This window comes from Cuculus canorus, chromosome 1 (genome assembly GCF_017976375.1).
Source record: "Cuculus canorus isolate bCucCan1 chromosome 1, bCucCan1.pri, whole genome shotgun sequence".
Lineage (NCBI taxonomy): Eukaryota > Metazoa > Chordata > Aves > Cuculiformes > Cuculidae > Cuculus > Cuculus canorus.
In genome coordinates, this window is record NC_071401.1 from 137,382,974 (window position 1) to 137,400,264 (window position 17,291).

The 17,291-nt window shown below is 39.0% G+C and overlaps 1 protein-coding gene across 19 annotated transcripts in view; it reads right to left on the minus strand.

Moving 5' to 3' along the window:
• SOX5 (SRY-box transcription factor 5) overlaps positions 1-17,291 on the minus strand; it is a 651,718-nt gene that overhangs the window by 152,039 nt on the left and 482,388 nt on the right. For 17 of the 19 annotated variants that reach the window (XM_054078778.1, XM_054078736.1, XM_054078763.1 and 14 more), the window contains 2 exons: positions 14,768-14,854; positions 1,043-1,215 (listed from right to left, as the gene is read on the minus strand). In XM_054078778.1, coding sequence (XP_053934753.1) covers positions 1,043-1,215; positions 14,768-14,854 — 260 coding nt within the window. The remainder of the gene's footprint in view (positions 1-1,042; positions 1,216-14,767; positions 14,855-17,291) is intronic. The other 2 variants (XM_054078795.1, XM_054078784.1) reach the window with 1 other exon arrangement.

Sequence of the window (17,291 nt, forward strand, 5' to 3'; positions counted from 1 at the left end):
AAGCCACTTCTGTTCTCCTCATGTGGGTTTTCAGGTGTGAGGCCTGAATCGTATTTAATATAATGTTTTTAAATAATCAGGGAAAAAAAGGATAATCAAGGCTAACATGTCTGAAAACATCATCAGTGGTTTAGAACCTTAAGAATTATTTGGTACAATACAAGCATTGAAGTACGACAACTATGACAGAAAAGAATTCAAAGAATTTAAAAGAATTTTGTGAGTTTCATAAAATTCACATAGCTGCAATTCTAGCATAGAAACTCAAATGACACTACAAGCTGTAATAAATTGTCAAGTGGACTAAAACGCTTTCACACAAAAGGTTTCAGGGTAGACTCCTGACAAAATTTTAAACCAGATGGCTAAGTATTCTCATGTTCAGGTACAAAAATGGACATGCATTTCTTTTAAACTTGGACAGTGCAAATATGTTAGAGAAGCCGTGTTCTAGCATAAAATATCACGTGTCTATGTGTGCATATTGGAACTGTTCATGTGTGAAAACACGTCTGCATTTTCAGTGGAGGGCATATTTGCAAGAGCTGAAAATCAAGTCTCTGCAGTGTAAGAGAAAAAAAAGTCACACTTGTTCACTGACTTTAATATTATTCTTCCCTACTTTTCTGCACAGTTGACAACCAAGCTTTTCATTTGTCATATTACAATCCAAATGCCGCATTTTGATCCTTTTATACCTATTCATTATCACTGAACTCAAGCAGCAGCACTGGAAGTTCATTCAGGAGGGCTGAATTTGTACTCTGACATGCCTTTATTTTTTTTAAATAAAACACTATTGGAAGATAGCACCTCCAAACCAGAAGGTGTATCTTTAAAAGACAAAGAGCACTATTTTTTATGTTGCAAATTAAAGCATTCTTCCAATATGTTTTTGTTCTAAATTCTTCACCTTAGAAAACAAATGGAAAAAAATTCTGGGTGGAGAGTACCTTGAGAAGTATCAGCCCAAAAAGATAAACTACTGGAAAGTTCTCCTATAAAATTATTTGAGTTGAAAGCCACTATAATAATAATTCACCTGTTCTTGCTGCTGCTTGGCCAGCTCCATTTGTTGGCGTTGTTTCTCAATCTGAGATGCAGCCAGTTTCTTCTGTTCATCATGAGCTGCTAGCAGCTGTTCTCGCAAACTGGTCAGCTGATTGATCATACCCATGAGCTGCCTTTCTTTCTCAGCGAGGCTTTCTGGAGTCCCTGGGCATCATATGGTGGGGAAAGAAAAAGGTAAAGAGAAGAGAGGAAATTTAGAGCTAGCTAGGTTTTTATTTTGCAGCTTCACTGTAAGCAAAGTAGAACCAAAGAGCAGCAGCATATTGCAATATACCACACATTAAGACCTGTCCATCTACAGGAAAATTAACCATGGAGGATAATTCTGCACGCAGGGTTTACTCTGGTGACCCCCTTCAACATTTCCTTGCCTTTTCATCTATCTTCCATTGCTTATTTATCAGATTAATAGTTTAAAAAATAATGCCTGTTTTGAAAGAATTTCAAATTTTAAACATTGTTTACATTTCATGGGAATCAAAATCAACACTGTCAGTTTTGAAAGACAACTGTATTTTTGTCAGAAACTTATGACAATGATACATCAATGCTTTGACGCTTACAGAAACCATAAGGTGCATATTAACATCCCTCTATAATTAAGGGGAAGCAGCGAAGTCTCCTGGGTGCTGGATACCTCTCCAGCTCCCCATACCCAGTTTTCTCCCTGTTACCAGCACAGAACAGCACACAACAGCAGTCAGGACGTTACCTGTTATATCATCTACAGCTGCCCCGAATAAGATGAAATGGTGACTGATGCCACTGATGACTATTTTTAAAGGCAAAAGTCTTGCATAAACACATCAGAAAAACTGAGTTAAACCCAACTCATCAACTCTCTCATTTGTACATCATTAGATGCTTTTTATAGGAGAGTTCAGGAGACACAGACAGAGGAATTGGCCACCTTGCTCTCTATAAACATTTTGTAAAAACTCTCCTTGTACCCAGAAGGATGGGGTTATAAAGGAAGGGGAGAAAAAAGGCCAAGAAGAATCAAAAGCTGTGAATCACACACTAAAACAAAAAATGGTACTATTAGTATATCCAGTATCATCTGACTTTGAATCTAGAAGACCAGAAAATAGGCATAGCAGCTAATCCTCAGATATCTCCAATACCACCACACCCTCTCATATGAGTCAGACCCTATGAAAACCTTTCTGAAAAAAGCTTTAGGAAAGGATTAAGGCTATCGGTTTCTATGCTTCCTCTGAAAATAGCTTGGTTTTGGGACAACCCTGCCACACAAACCTTTCTCAAACACAGGAAGTGTTCTTCTGACAATGTCACCAGTGCTCTCCAAGTGAAAAAAAAAAAAAAAGGAAGAAAAATTGGCGACTATGTTAAACATGTTCCTAGCCAACTATCAGTCAGACATGGAAAAGAGCTACTGGTAATAGCTCATTTAGTCTACCCCCCTGCCAGTGCAAGAATGTTCCCTGCAACACATTTACTACAGCTTTCTACATTTGATTGAAATGTCTGAAATGGTGAATCATCTACTGCTTTCTTTGCAAGGCCCACACCAAAGTCTTAGATGTGTTACTGTTAGGGCTCTTTGCTTGATAGTTTAATTTACATTCCCTTAATTTCAACTTTTTGCTCCCAAGCAGCATCCCATTTGCTACATCAGCCAAGTGCAAGCCCTTAAACACATTTGCAGACATCAATATATAACTGGGAAAACACAAAGAATCAACATTTTTCAAATAAGGGAAATGTAAGTTCATTAACTTCCTATTAAGACTCTGGAGATTTACGTGAAAATATTATCATCATCTAACAGAATATTCACAGATATAGTCTCCAAAAAAACTGTGGTGCAAGCTGGAAACTTGAGAAATGCACTGAAACAGAAACCACTGGACTTTAAGCATGTTCTTTTAAAAGCTGTGAGAAAGAATGGAAGCCAGTGCTAAAATACTAACACTGCTGAAGAAAACATTTTTAACTTATATTTTTTATTTCAAACATTGAAGACAGAGAACTGCTGTAAGTAATGCATTTGCCACCTGGCCATACAATTAATCAGAAATGTCTACTGCCACTCTTCATCATTCATTCATTTTTCCCTAGGAGAAATGGTGCAGTGTTTCCAAGTGGCACAGACGAATTATTCTAGAAAGCAGCCCCTTCTCTGTCCTGTTTGCGGCTAGCAAGTCAGTTTACTGCAATGTTCATTTAATGAATACTATCAGTATATGATACTGGCAGTATAACACGCCGGGCACACTGAAATATATGAAAACTAAATATTTTAATTATTTATTCAGCAGATATTTTATTCCAAACTTGGCTGGTATGTACAAGAGGGAGAGGAAAAAAGACCTAGAGAGAGTAGGAATGCACAGGACTGGCTTAGTCTTAAGGGAAGCAAAAAGAAATCACTGTCAAATAAACTGTTTGACAAATAACACTGACACACATCAAAGTTCTTCAGCCAGTACTGGTTCATCAATGTATTTTGAGCTCCTACAGTAGCTTTCAGTTGGGAATCAAAAAGCACTTTGTGAAGTTAAATTAATCGCCACCACACCTCTGAAAGGTGGAAAAATGTTTCCATATGTGTAAACTGACAGACAGAGGGGTCACAGAGTTAGTTACCAACAGCAGCAGAAAAAGAAATGTTGATAGGCAGCCTTGCAAAGCTCAGGCTGTGCTTCCCAAGAGAGCGAGCAGAACGCTCCCACGTGCTACTGCCCTGACCGCGACACCAAACAACTGCACAACCACAGGGCCATACACCTACTGCAGTTTCTTCTTTAATCTGATTACTTAGGAGAAAAAAAATCCTTCATCCCTGGGAAAACAACAAGTTTATTTAAATGGCAGGAACGAGAGGGAAGTCTGGATGAACTAGGAGCAAGCGGTCAGGGAAAGGAAGTGCCAGTGCAGACAGTGGAGTTGCAGGCACACCACAGCAGCACAGCTGGGGAAAAATCCACCAAACTCAATCTCTTCATTATCACTTAGTTTTTAAAAAACTTTGAGATGCCCAAAGGAAGTTCTTTATGTACTGACTTAGTGAGGACAATACATAATTCCTTATGGTTTACAAACTGAAGTGGAAGAAGTCTGACAAAAGGCAGCCTCCTTGCATTATATTTCTTGAGTAATTTCAGTTTGCTGATAAACAGAGAAGAACTCACCACTATCAACTTTTTGAAAAAAATCTTTTGTTGTAGGAAAAAACACCCTTTCCAATAACTTCAATAATAATTATAATTTCAATTCTTGAATGTATCATTCCTTGCAAAAGAAGTACTTAGGTAGCCATACTCTCAAGCGACCGGAAGAAAAGCAGAGCCAAGAGAGATCAGAAGTATGGGTCTACTGGGAGACAGTGAGCTTTGGGGTAGATTTCCCCTTGCCTTACCCACATATCCATGTAAGCCCCACTGATGATAAATAACAGATAGTTTTGAGGCTTCTTGCAGAAAACTGGTGGGTTGTAAAAGCATGAAAATTAAAAAGAAGAAAAATACTTGAATCAGACTGCCTTGATCATAATACAAAGTGTTTGCATTTAGTTTAAGTTTTGTATTTTTGTTACCCCTGTTACCTAGCACACCTTTTCTGTAATTTCTTTTGTGGAAATGGCCAACAAAACTGCCATTTCACAGTTGCCATTCATAAATTACTTAGTTTGCATAACAAATGAAGGCAAAATGATACTTGATGTTATTTATGTCATGGTGAGCAGAGAGCAACAGTTTGGTCACTCCCTAAGTACATTCAGTGATAGGAATTGTTTCCAGTGTATTAGAATGGCCTTCAGAGTCATAGCACCAGTTGCCATTTTTTTTATTTCTTTCTAGATGCTATAGACTGTGGGTAGGCAAGGATGGTGGACTTCTGTCCTGTCACCACTACGTTTTCTCTTAATCTGCATGAGATCTAAACCTTTATCATCATGTGAAATGCATTGGCAGCTAAGGGAATTCCACCTTAAGAATTCTGTAGCTTACAGAGCAGAGCTTGTCAATAGGTTGAGTAACTACAACACCAACCACATAAAGACAGTTGCTTAAATCATGTTACCTGGGAATTACTGAGCTACCCCTATGGCTGCGAACACTGCTAGAACTTCGGAGGCGGTGCAGACCTCACCGAGGGTAAGTCACCAGCCCCAGCAGCTACCTCCAGCCACTTTGTTACTAAATTCACTGTGAGCTGCTCCAAGTAATACAGAGTTGGGAATGGTTCTGGAGTTGGCCTGTGCTCTACAGACAGCATCTGTGTGACTGCAGTAATTTCACTCTAGCCATGCAGTGTGGCCGGGTGAAAAACAAGTGCCCATTATTGCAGTGCATGACTTGACAGTAAGCGAGACCACTTCACACACATATCAAGGGAGGAGTAAAAGAAGAGTGGCTTACATCAATGGCTGCTTCCAAAATTACTCTTAATTACTGTCAGATCCACAACAAATAGACATAGCATGTTTTTTATTTAACAAAGCTTTTAACCACCAGACCACCTGCCTTTCAGGAGATACCTGTAGGTGCTCATACTGTTCTCTCTGCACTCAACCACTGCAATGGCAAAATGTGGATTTTTCACAACTAACCAAAACAACTCAGGCAAGAGAGCATTAAAACAGACACTATGGGATGATACAGTGAATGGCTCAAGAAAAGATCCTTTCCAGATGCGTCAGCTAATTCTCTATCACCACAAAAAAAAAGATTTGGAAAGAAAAAAAAACATATTTGTGGATGCAACACTCAGAGCAGATGGCAATAAAAGAAGACTCAAATTAGTGGCATCCTGTATCGCCAAACCTAAACTTCATTTCAGATCAACACTATCCATAATAGTGTTTAAGTAGTAAAAGAAATTTACTCAAATGTGAAATAAATTATTACACATTCTTAGTTCTGATTCACAGTCTTAGACTGGCAGTGACAGTAACATTTTAATAAACATTAGAATGAAGACACCAATATGACCAAATGACACACTTAAAGTGAGAAAACGAACAGGAGAAACCTTGGCATATCCACCCAAAACAGAACCAAAGCAAAAAAAAAAAAGGCAGAGAAACTGCTTTTGCAATCAAAACAGTAAATACTTTATTATAATTTATTAAACAGAATGAGAATGTAAATGAGAAATTAGGAAAGCCAATATTTTCTTTAACAAGCATTTTAAGCTTTTGCTGTGAATGTTCAAGCAATGAGCATGTTTGCTTGCAGCCAGCCTACGGATCTGCTTGCAGCCACACGGCACCCAGCATATTCTGCAAGGGGCAGAGACATGGCAAGGCTCTCCTCAATCCCTCTGACATGTTTCAGTTAAACTGCTAGGAATGTTATCAATCAGTGGTGCTCACACGCACTCTCGCACCCATACAGAAGTGAAATTTATCCCCCGAGTCAGTTTACTATCGAAGTCATTACGTAAATAGCTTTTGAACTGTCAGCATCTGTCTTTCAAAGAAAAATCAAAGAAAACAATGTGTGAGTAACAAAGCCCGGAAGACACAATAATATCGTATTATGTTCATATCATTAACTATGGTTACGAAATAAAAAAAAAATTAAAAAATCCGCTTGTATCTACAAAGCTTTGAAAGAGAAGGGGAAAAAAAGGAAAATAAGAATATTTTTAAGTACTCTGTATTCAAATAATATTAAGATGTATAATATGAATTACAGCATGCAGTATAGAGCATTTTTTAATTTCAAAGAATTAGCTAATTCGTCCTCTCAAAGGCTATGGGCATGTAGAAAGTCAGTGGTATGCATTACTTATTTATATATGAGAAAACTGAGGTGTGAAGTCTTTAGAAACTTGCCTAAAGTCATTCTTAACTTTATGTGCTGTAAGACCTTTTATTGGTGGCCTCGCTAAAGTCACGAGCAGAACTATATCACTGAGGCCAAGAATTTCCCCACTGACGTTAACAGGGATACATATTACATAAATAATTAAACGTTTGCTTTACTTGGTTTGATACCAGGTACTGTTCTAGCTAAAGGGACTCTGCAAATGAAGCAGTTATTGATGCCGTCCAACAAACAAAGTGACAGAATCATGCTAGAACACAGTTTCTGTGTAACTTTGCTCTAACAACAGTGTGCTGAGGATGTAACTACAACCCATACACCAGCTAAAAAACTGAGTCATGTTCAAGCATTTCCTGCAGTGATGTGTTTTTTCAACTGAAAACCTGACAGTTTTCAATATAAAAATGTAAAGGAGCCAAGAAGGAGGTTTTTCAAACTGAACAGCGTATTAACTAAGCTTTTCTCATATAAATTAAACTCCTACTAGTAATAATAATATATCCAAAGAATAAATATCAGCCGTCCACAAAATAAGTATCTTTTCTTGAGATTTCACCCTCATCCCAGCCAACTATTTTTCTCCCCCCATCCCAGTTTTAATTTTACTCTGTCACATTAGAAATTCAAACCAAATATTACTTTGCTCAGTAAGGAAATAGGGAAATCAGGCCACCTAGTCATCTTCTACTTAAAAGCAAACTAATCTTTTTCATGCTCCCCCTAAAAAAAAAAAAAAAAAAAAAAGCCACAGAAAACCTGATAATAACTTTGAAGAGGAGTATTTTCCCCTTGCTGCACAGACGGCTGTGCTGCCGATGACACCTGAAGTTGTATATGTGAGGCAACGAGTAGCTGATGTTACGTGCCTTCAGGAAATGTAATCTGATAAACAGATCTAACCAGCTGAGGTAAGTTCAGAATTTAAACTTTTCTTTCCTCTGCCTTTGACCAGAAATGCCAAGTTTTTATGACCATGTGAAGAGTATGTATTTTAAATTGTATACTTGCTGGTACGTATTTGTGCATGGATGTGGGTATGCGCCTGTGCACGTGTGCAAAACTCCCTTGATGCTTCCCTAATCAATACTTCAGAGGGTGTTTTATTACGGACTTGCACATAGCTTTTCAGGCCAGTAAATCTTGGAGTTGTGAGGACATAAACATGTAAAAAGTGGCATTTTTCATTAAGCATTTAAGCCAACTTTACTACACAATGACTGCCATCACTTACAACTACCTACCTTGCTAAATTAAATTACTTCACCTGATTGATATGGAAAGTCAGCATAATAAAAGAAAACTTTCTGACTGCTTTTTACTCAGCAAGCCTCAACCACCAGAAAAAGAAAGGAGGAAAGAAAAAGCTCAGAACTGAAACTGACTTGTCCGTACCTAATGAATCTTCTGTTTGACAAATAAAAGTCCTTTTCAGAACAGCAGGCTAAAAGGAAATTATTTATTTCAGCATACAGACAGTCTTAATCTTTTAGGTTTCAGTGGAAGACTTTGCAGAATGAATAAAAACAAATGATGGACAATTACCATCTTTTGCCATTACTACCCTCAAAAATTAATATTCTGTGGGGACAAAAACTTAGCCGTCTGCTCTATAACAGACCAGCACATTACTATTTTGCAAGGCTGGAAAGAAGTTGTCAGTAAGTATTCTTTATTTGCTGTCAGAAAAAGTTTTGGTACAGTAGACTGCAAACAAAGCTTGGTATTCAACCAGGTTAGTTACTTATTGTCAAGGTTACAAAAGGAATAGACAACATTCGTATTGAGACTATTTCTCAAGAGGTTATTAATTGTTTTACTGTCTAGACAAGAAGCTAGAAGTAGGCTAGAGGCATAGCATTTGTTGCTGGAATTTCAGGAAGCAGCAGGAAAACCACTAAAATATATGTACGTGTATGTATATTTGCTTTGTTTTAACAAACTGGTAATTATAGCTCAGCAACATGCATCTCTATCAGCAGATCTTTCAGGTAATTTTAGTGCAAGGAAGAACTGGTTTAGGTCCCTTTTGTCACCCAACTCTCTGGAAAAGTTTTAAATATACTGTTTTGGCATCCATATGCTCAGACACAATAAAGCCATTGGCATTTGCTACTTTCTTTGGTTCAATTTTATTCTATTTTCTCTATTAATAATCACTTGTTAAAAATAAAAGTTTTTATTTTATTTAAATTGAAACAGATTTTTTCTTATCGACTTAAGAATCTTTATGTTAAAAAAAAATATAAATCCAGAACAGCCTGACTTTGGTGCCAACAAATTCACATTTTTCGCATTTTAGATGCTTTAACTTTAGATGCCCCAATCCTCCTTCCATCGATACTACTCTCAACTACCCTCATTCTAGGGTCAAATAGAAGCAGCTCCATCTAGTCACAATCTCCATTTCAGGCTTTCATTTGGCTTGAAAGAAGTTCTGCGTTGGTGTAGCTCACTTGGCACTGTCTACTTCTCTGCAGCCTGAGAGTATCATATTGCACAGTGATCAACCTCCACTATTTCGGCATCTGCCAAATTTCCTCTCAAAACTTAGGTTTCCCTGTGTGCCACTGGGCAGGTTCCCTACACCCCCGCCCAGCACTTCTGAAATATTAACAAAGGACCAAAGCTCACTGTCAGCATTTTGCTACTATTAAACACCCCCAAAAAATAAACACAGAGAAGAAGACACTAAGTGCGTTGCAATAAATATTGAATTTATCACAGTTAAGAGCTGACAACCAGACATATCTTGCCTCCTTCATTTCTGACTCTCTTACCCTCCTTCTCTCCCCACTCCGGATACAATACTATCCATAAAAAATAATACAAAACGTCCACATCTGACACCAGTTTGCAAACATTTTTGAACCATTAATTCGCAAATGCCAAATCACACAGTTGCTAAGAAAGTGTGCAGCTTTCACACATTTTCTGGGGATCTTTCCTTTATTAGTCAAAGGTTTAAACCTAGTGTATTCCCCACGAATAATCTCTCCCCTTTCCCCTCCCTCCTCCTGTCCACGTCTAAATGCAGAATCCCCAGCTTCCTCGTCTTCAGTTTACAGATTATGCGATCCAAAGTGTCACTCACTGGATTACTGCACATAACCTGAGCACTACCCGAAGCCTACTTGTCTTCAACTCGTCCAGCATTACTTAAATGGAATTATCCGTCACAATCCATATACCGAATCTGCATAGCCCACTTATCTCAAGATTCTGTGTGTCACCTACCAGATTATCCGTTTTAATCCATACATTGAATCTACATAACATATGTCTTTAATTCATGGGCTCTGATGAGCTATAGTATCGCTGAATGGATTATTTCTCTTTATCCATTATTGGCAGTCATAAAACCGTTCACTGCGTACTCTCTCACGCCCCATCTTCCGAACATATAAGCAAGATTAGTCTTCAGCAAACATAGCTCTATCATGCATCAAACACAGCTCGATATAACACCTGCACCGATACTTCATGTAACTTGGAACCCAGTTTCTCACACAAAACAAATCTCTGTGTTATCATGCATTAAAGATTAGGATTGGTAGGCTAATCTTGCTTTCAATTACACTCATAAAACTGTGGCTACTTCAGTACAGTCTTTGGAGTTACCAGATTTAAGTGGCTACAAGGAAAAGCTGAATTTATCCTAATGATGATCCCTTTCAAAGTGAGTGCAGAAAACACTTCACCTGAGTTGTTTAGGAACTAACCTGTACAATAGAGAAGGATATTCAAACAGAAAAAAATCAGGTTCAGGCTTGCCCAGTCTTTCTTCAGATTCAGGCACAGTCATTGTTAACAATGGCTTCACTTCAACAGAAAATCAACTCAGAAAGATTAGAAACAAAAATCAGTTTAGCCTTTTGTTCCACACGCCTATTCAAAATTAGTTAAGTGGGGAACATATAAAATATGTTTCATTATTTCCTGACAACTCTCGATAAGCAAGAGATGGACAAGATTAGCCAAAAGGCTTTGTGTACACCCAGGAAGTTTTAGAAACAATTTTCATTGTTTTCATTTCAGTTTTCATTTCATCATGGTGAAAGCTACCTCACTCACAACAGCGTTAGCATGACTGTGCACCTCATGATACACTTGGCCAACCCAGGTAGGGACGAGCATCGTTCCCTGAAGTCTGCTCAGAGGAAACCCAACACCAGTCAAACAGAAGTTTCATGTTAATTTTCTAAATATAGGGACGGCCACTGACATTGAAGGGTGTGGAAATAAGCTTTTTACACCTTTTTCTACCAACAGTCCACCCTACATGCTGCCTCTGTTGCATGGGTAACGCTGCTTTGGAGGAAAGAAACCACTTCCACCCTGCAATGCAGAGGTACCAAGGGGGTACCCTAAAAGAAGAAAGGGGTATTATTCTCCTTCCTGTAGATGATCAGTTTGAGACCTGAAGTTCCCTCTGCTCCACTGAATCCAATAAACTCCATTATCCATGAATAATCCAGAGACCTTTTGAGCACTGTTCTTGAATATGATGGATATAACTAAGTTTGAATAGGCTTTAAACAACTCAATATACGGTCTTACAGCTTGATTTTAAAATATTTTAATTTAATGGCATGCTTTGTGGGTTATACCATAAACTGACTTGCTTTGAACATAGTAAAAACTCCATGGTTTTCAAAACAAAATTTCTTGAGAAATCTCCAGTGCCAAACTTGTATTGTTTACTTAGCTCCACAGTACCTCTCTAAAAAAGAGCATTTGAGTTAAAACTTCTACAGATATGACAGGTTGTAGATTTTGCCACATTTTAAGAGTATTCCCCTTGCAGTACCTGTCAGTCAAGCCGCAGAATGAAATATGACATTTCCTTTTCCATTAGCAACTGGGCATATATAGATCATTCTAACTGTGATTTTGAAGTTTGCATCTAGACCTCAGCAGATACTCAGTGATGGTTCTCCCATTTCACAGACATGCAGATGAAGGGGGGGGGGGGGGAGATTAAAGTAGCTGCCTAAAGTAATTAAGCAAGTAAGAGGAACAACTGAATACAAAACACAAGAGTCTGGTGACTTCCAACCATTCACCAACTCCTCTATCTTTAATAAATTATTACTGCTTTCTAACTTAAAAGAAATAACACTAACAGAAAATGAAGTCTTCTGCTTCACCTCCCTTTCTTTTACTCCCTACCACAGAATAAAACTCCATAGTAATAACACAGACTTGGGCATTAACAATATGTAGCCTAGTGCTAAAGACTTTAGCACATGACGTACTAAAACTCCCCCAGATATAATGAAAAACACAATGAAATTTTGAACACTTGAATGGAAAAAGCTATTCAGTGCATAAGACAGTTGGGCAGTACAGCTTCTAGTGCTGTCCACATTCCAGGGTGTATTAATAATAAGACACTAGTTGTGCATGGTTTCCAAATATCACTAATACAGAAATGAAGAAAAAAAATGCAGCTGCCAAGCGAAATATAGAGAGAAGTTAATTAAAAAATGACAACTGGAAAACTTAATAACGCTACATTCCTACAGAAGGATAAAAAAATTTCCTAGCATAATATATGTGTTTGTACACACATACATGAGTATAAAACAGCTCAACTTGCACACCTTTCATGTTGCCTCACTAAATACAGCTGCAATACAGCCGAGCCATTGTTTGTTGGCCGCTCATAGCTGGCGGTGCCATGAAAACCGCATTCCTGGGCACTAAATAATCAGCCTGCCTGACCCCCCAAGAACCTGTAAGTCAAATTCATTTACCCCCAGAGGGCAATGCTCTATTGTATCCTCCCTCCCTTCTAGCCACCTAGGAACAATGGACAATAATTGCAACTGTCACGGCAGTCAGTAGGAAAAATAAACCAGTGCCTGTTTTCAGAGCTTACTGCCAAACCTGATCCAAACACCTAATAACCATGCCCCCAACCACAGAACCACAGTTGCACTAAAAAGGCTCAGATGTGAGGCTTTTGAACAGAGCCACAGAACAATAACTCGACTTGTGTTCAAAATATGAAGCTAAAAATCCAAAAATTAAAGCAAAGGAAACTGTTCTTTGAGGCTGTGCTGTTGCTCTCCCCTCCCTCCCTTTCCCCTCATCCATGCAAGGCTGAAAGGGGACTGTTGAATTTCTTTCGTGCAAGCATATAGCTGCTGCTGCACTTTCAAGTTTAACTTGCAAAAGGGAAAGAGGAAGGGAGAAAAAAGACTGCCCTCCAACAGAACAAGATCATAAGAACTGGAAACAGACTGCCTTCCCAGCACGCAGCGTGGAGTTGAAAGGCACAAGAGAACTGCTGGGACTTCTAGAGGCTCCAGCACATCAAGAGTTAAAGAGGCTCCATACAACATGCAAAAACTGCTGAAATACACACCCAAAAGCGAATATGAAAGCCGCCTGTGTACTTTGTGCCTGAAACTTCTTAAAGATTCATCAGCTCATGGCAGATGATGTTATTTTAAAACAATATGCTTTTACAAACCAGAACTAGCAGATAAGGCCAGTGGCTACCCTGCCTCTTTATGACCTGTTGCTTTACATACATGGAGTAAACGTGCTGAGTGGGAATAAAGAACCCAGGGTTTGGCCCTCTGCTATAATAATAATATCTCAGCCTGTTCGGGGCTGCAGCATTATATTCTGTTTTAAAGTTATTCTACATATGTAAAGAATATAGATTTTTGAATTACAGCCTCTTAGGGAGAAGCTACAGGAAACAAGTGGCATACTTTCCTACTTGTGTAAGTCAGTGGACTAGCGCAAACTAATGCTGGTGGCTTATCGGTGACAAACTGGAAGGCACATATAATTAAAATAACTCTGTCTTTCTACATGTACCAATACATTAACCCCTCAGAGCACATTATGTTGCATTCTTTACTGAACGCTGCCACCTCTTCTGCAGAAGGTCCTTAAGCCTGTTAGGTATGAGGTCTGTGAGCCTGCCTGAATGAAGATCTCTGTATCAGGGACAATATTAGTAAGGAAACAAACAAAAAATAATAGTGAGAAATGAAATCTAGTTTATAAACATAAAAGAAGGGTTTAATTTTAATCTCATTCTACTTTCATATTTCTAAAACAACACTGGCTTTGATATTGCTACTCCAGATGTACACTGATATAAATGGGAGAAGAATCGGAGTCACCATTTCTTTTCAAAGTGATAATGGCTGCTCTGGAAACTAAAATTTTTAATACACGTGCACTTTGAGTCAGCTCCTCGTCAAAACCACGGAGGAAGAACTATAAAAATATTAAATTACATGAAAACAAACAACTACAGGTCCTCTACAATGACCTCACGTATATAAAATGGGGAAACATCTTGCCAAAGCAGAAGCAACTGCTGCTGGAGAGTGGTCAAATTTTGTCATTTTCCTTCTGGAGTATGGTTTTAAAAGAACATGCGTTAGTGCACAGATGTTGTACGCTGTCTTTTAAAATCTGCACTGGCTAATTTTGGTACCTAGAGGTATCATTACACAAACTTTCCTCGTTTTTTTTCCTACATGCAGAAAAGTCAAAAAATCTATACCATCAAAATCTGTCCAAAAATTAGCAAGGACCCTCAGACATCTAAAGCTGAGCTCTGCTATACTATGATAATACATAAGCTTGTGTTTGACATGCGAATTTATTTTCTTTTCCAAGCCACAATAGGATGTGTCTTCTTATAACAGAGAATGATATATGCAACAAAAAATTTACGTAAGTTCATTCCCTTAGGGCAATTTCCAATTTTGTTTATTCATATTATCACAGATGGAGACTATACATTTCATTTAAGCCCCAAATTACGATGTTTCAAGGGGAGGGGAAGAGGAGCAAACAAAGTTCCATAAAGCCAGTGATATCTGTATATTCATTCTCAATTTGCTTTAGCACAGAAACAGCATTACCTTTTATTTCTCCAAAGTTCCCTGATCCCATGGCAAGAAGCTTGTCTTTCCAGTCCTTTGATAGTAGCTTTTCAATACTGGGAGTTTCTGAGTGAAGGGGGGGAAAAAAAATGTAAGCAAATCAACATGACTGTCTCCACAATAGAACTCATTAAAAGTCTATCTGCTAAAAATAAGGCCAACCCTATTCTGGGCCCCAGTTTGTAATGACTTCATCAACAAGCTGATAAGAGAGGAGAGAGAGGGAAAAAAAAAAAGGGGGGGGGATGTAGAAAAAAATTAGTAATGTGCTTTGTCACCTGCTGTTTCAAAACCATTAGCTTTTTCCTCTTGTGGAACAAAGCTCCGGTAATTCTGTATGACAATGGGCACATCTAAACCTGCAGTTCATTGTTTTTCAATTTGGTGAACAACTTGCTGCCTATAATGGATGCCTGACAATTTCTGGGTGTTAGTCTGCAGTCAAAAAATAATTATGTTGATAAAATGCAGAGTAAAGAGAGAGAGACAGAGAGAGAGAGAGAGACAGAGAGAGAGAGAAGCAAAGAATTAGCTCCTAAATCTGCTACATGTAATTATATCCCTCTGAGTGTTTACAATTACATCCACTTTATAATGTGTGTTTAAACATCGTGTGGTGGTAAGCATACTGTGGAAAGATTTTCCAGTAACACGCACATAATAAATAATAATAAAAAGTTGGGTATGAAAAAACCTTTAAAAGATTGCAAAATCCAGAGAGAGAAAAGGCACTGCCTAGAATGGAAACCCATTATTTGCTCATTTCAGATTCTATCACTTCCTTTAAAAATAAAGTAAAATAAAATATATTTGTTCAGTATTTTCAGGAAAAATACAGTGAGGGTGTGGATGGGTCTGATATTTATGTCCGTAACTCTTGTATCCTGACCTCTTTTTGTGTAGAATTTTAATGCATAAGTAAATATAAATGCTAATAAAATTCAGAGAACATTAAACTCAATTCCAAACAATGTAATTGTATATTCTTGTCAGCATTTAGATGGGTACACAATTACAATAGCTTTCAATCCCACGATTAGCACTGCATTCAGTTAGAAAATGGAGTGTACTAAAAGATAAGTGTCCCAGTATGCGCCATCTAAATAACAATACCCACACTTATTATCTGGATCTAAGACATATACTGCTATTCTCCACATTTGTGTTTATGTGTATTTGTATTTGTTCAGGCATTTGTTTACCCCCCACCAGGAGCATAAAGGGAGTACATGTTAACTTATCAAAGGGACCGTCTGGCCTAGAGACCATACAATTATTAGCAACTGGTTAATTTTCCCCACAGTAAAAAACATTATGAGCAACCTTCATTATCTTGTTTGGCTAATTCTGCCTCCTTTCTAGAAGACCCAACTTAAAGCTGGGAAGGAGGAGCGCTGCTACCTCGCACATTCGGGGCAGCTCTCAGCGTCGCCTTTTCCTCCCTCTCCGCAAAGCGTTTGTCGCACCCGAGGAACCGAAGGAGTCCAAACTCAGGTTAAACCATCCACAGGCAGTGTAATAAGAACGTATAAGTAATCACACTGACTACTCTTGCTTTACAACACCCCCCACACACACACAGACACAGCGCAGCAGCGACTCGCATCCCGTTCGCAGCAGAAGAGAGAGATGATGGGCTTCCCCCCCCCTCCCCGTAATATTTCCTACACTTCCACTTTTGTCCTATAGAGCCGTGTCCTCCCCGCTTTTTCGACAAGAAGGGTCGCTAACCGCGGGCTCTGTCACCCAGGATTGCAAGTTTTCTGTTCGAATAGCCTAAAACTGCAATTGAATCCTAACGAAATGGATGGGAGAAACTGCGCTGCAGGGAACATTTCCCTGTCGAGGATCAGGATGCGGAGATGCCGCCACGCTCCAGGCACTTGCAACAGCTCCTTCTGAAGTTTGTCCGTCCCCTGGCAGCACCCACGAAGGAAACCCGTTTTTCCAAACAAATAGGTCAAATGAACGCCTAGACCGATTGAACTGGTTTTTTTAATTATTTTTTTTTCCACCCTTCCCTGCGCTTTTCAAAAAAATTTCGAGTAGCGTGTAAACCGGGCAAAGCAAATGCGGTATTTGCAGTTGAGGGCTGTCAGTCATTAAAAGCTAACAAACCTTTGCAAAGCAGGAATGCGGCAGTAGAAATCCATTGTGAGCTGACAATGGGCTCTAGAGCCTCCAGGCACCAAAAGCAGCCCGCCTTACTTTTAAGTCTATTGTCAGCAAAGTCCACGACAAAGCTTTTCCCCTGCAGCTAGACAAAATATTCGCCGTGGTGCGCTCGTAAAGAAACAGAAGTCTTCTGTCTAACTTGCCGCGTTAAAGCAACAGTAGCCGCTCGCCGGGGCTGGCGGAGGGCCCCTCTGCCCGGGAAAAATGTAAAATCTAAAAATGTAAGATAAATGGAACATAAGAAGCCCTCCATCCCACCCCCCCTCGCCCTCCGCCCCGCGCCGGGAGCGCGTCCAGGCACCACAGCCGCGCCGGGACGCAGCCCGGG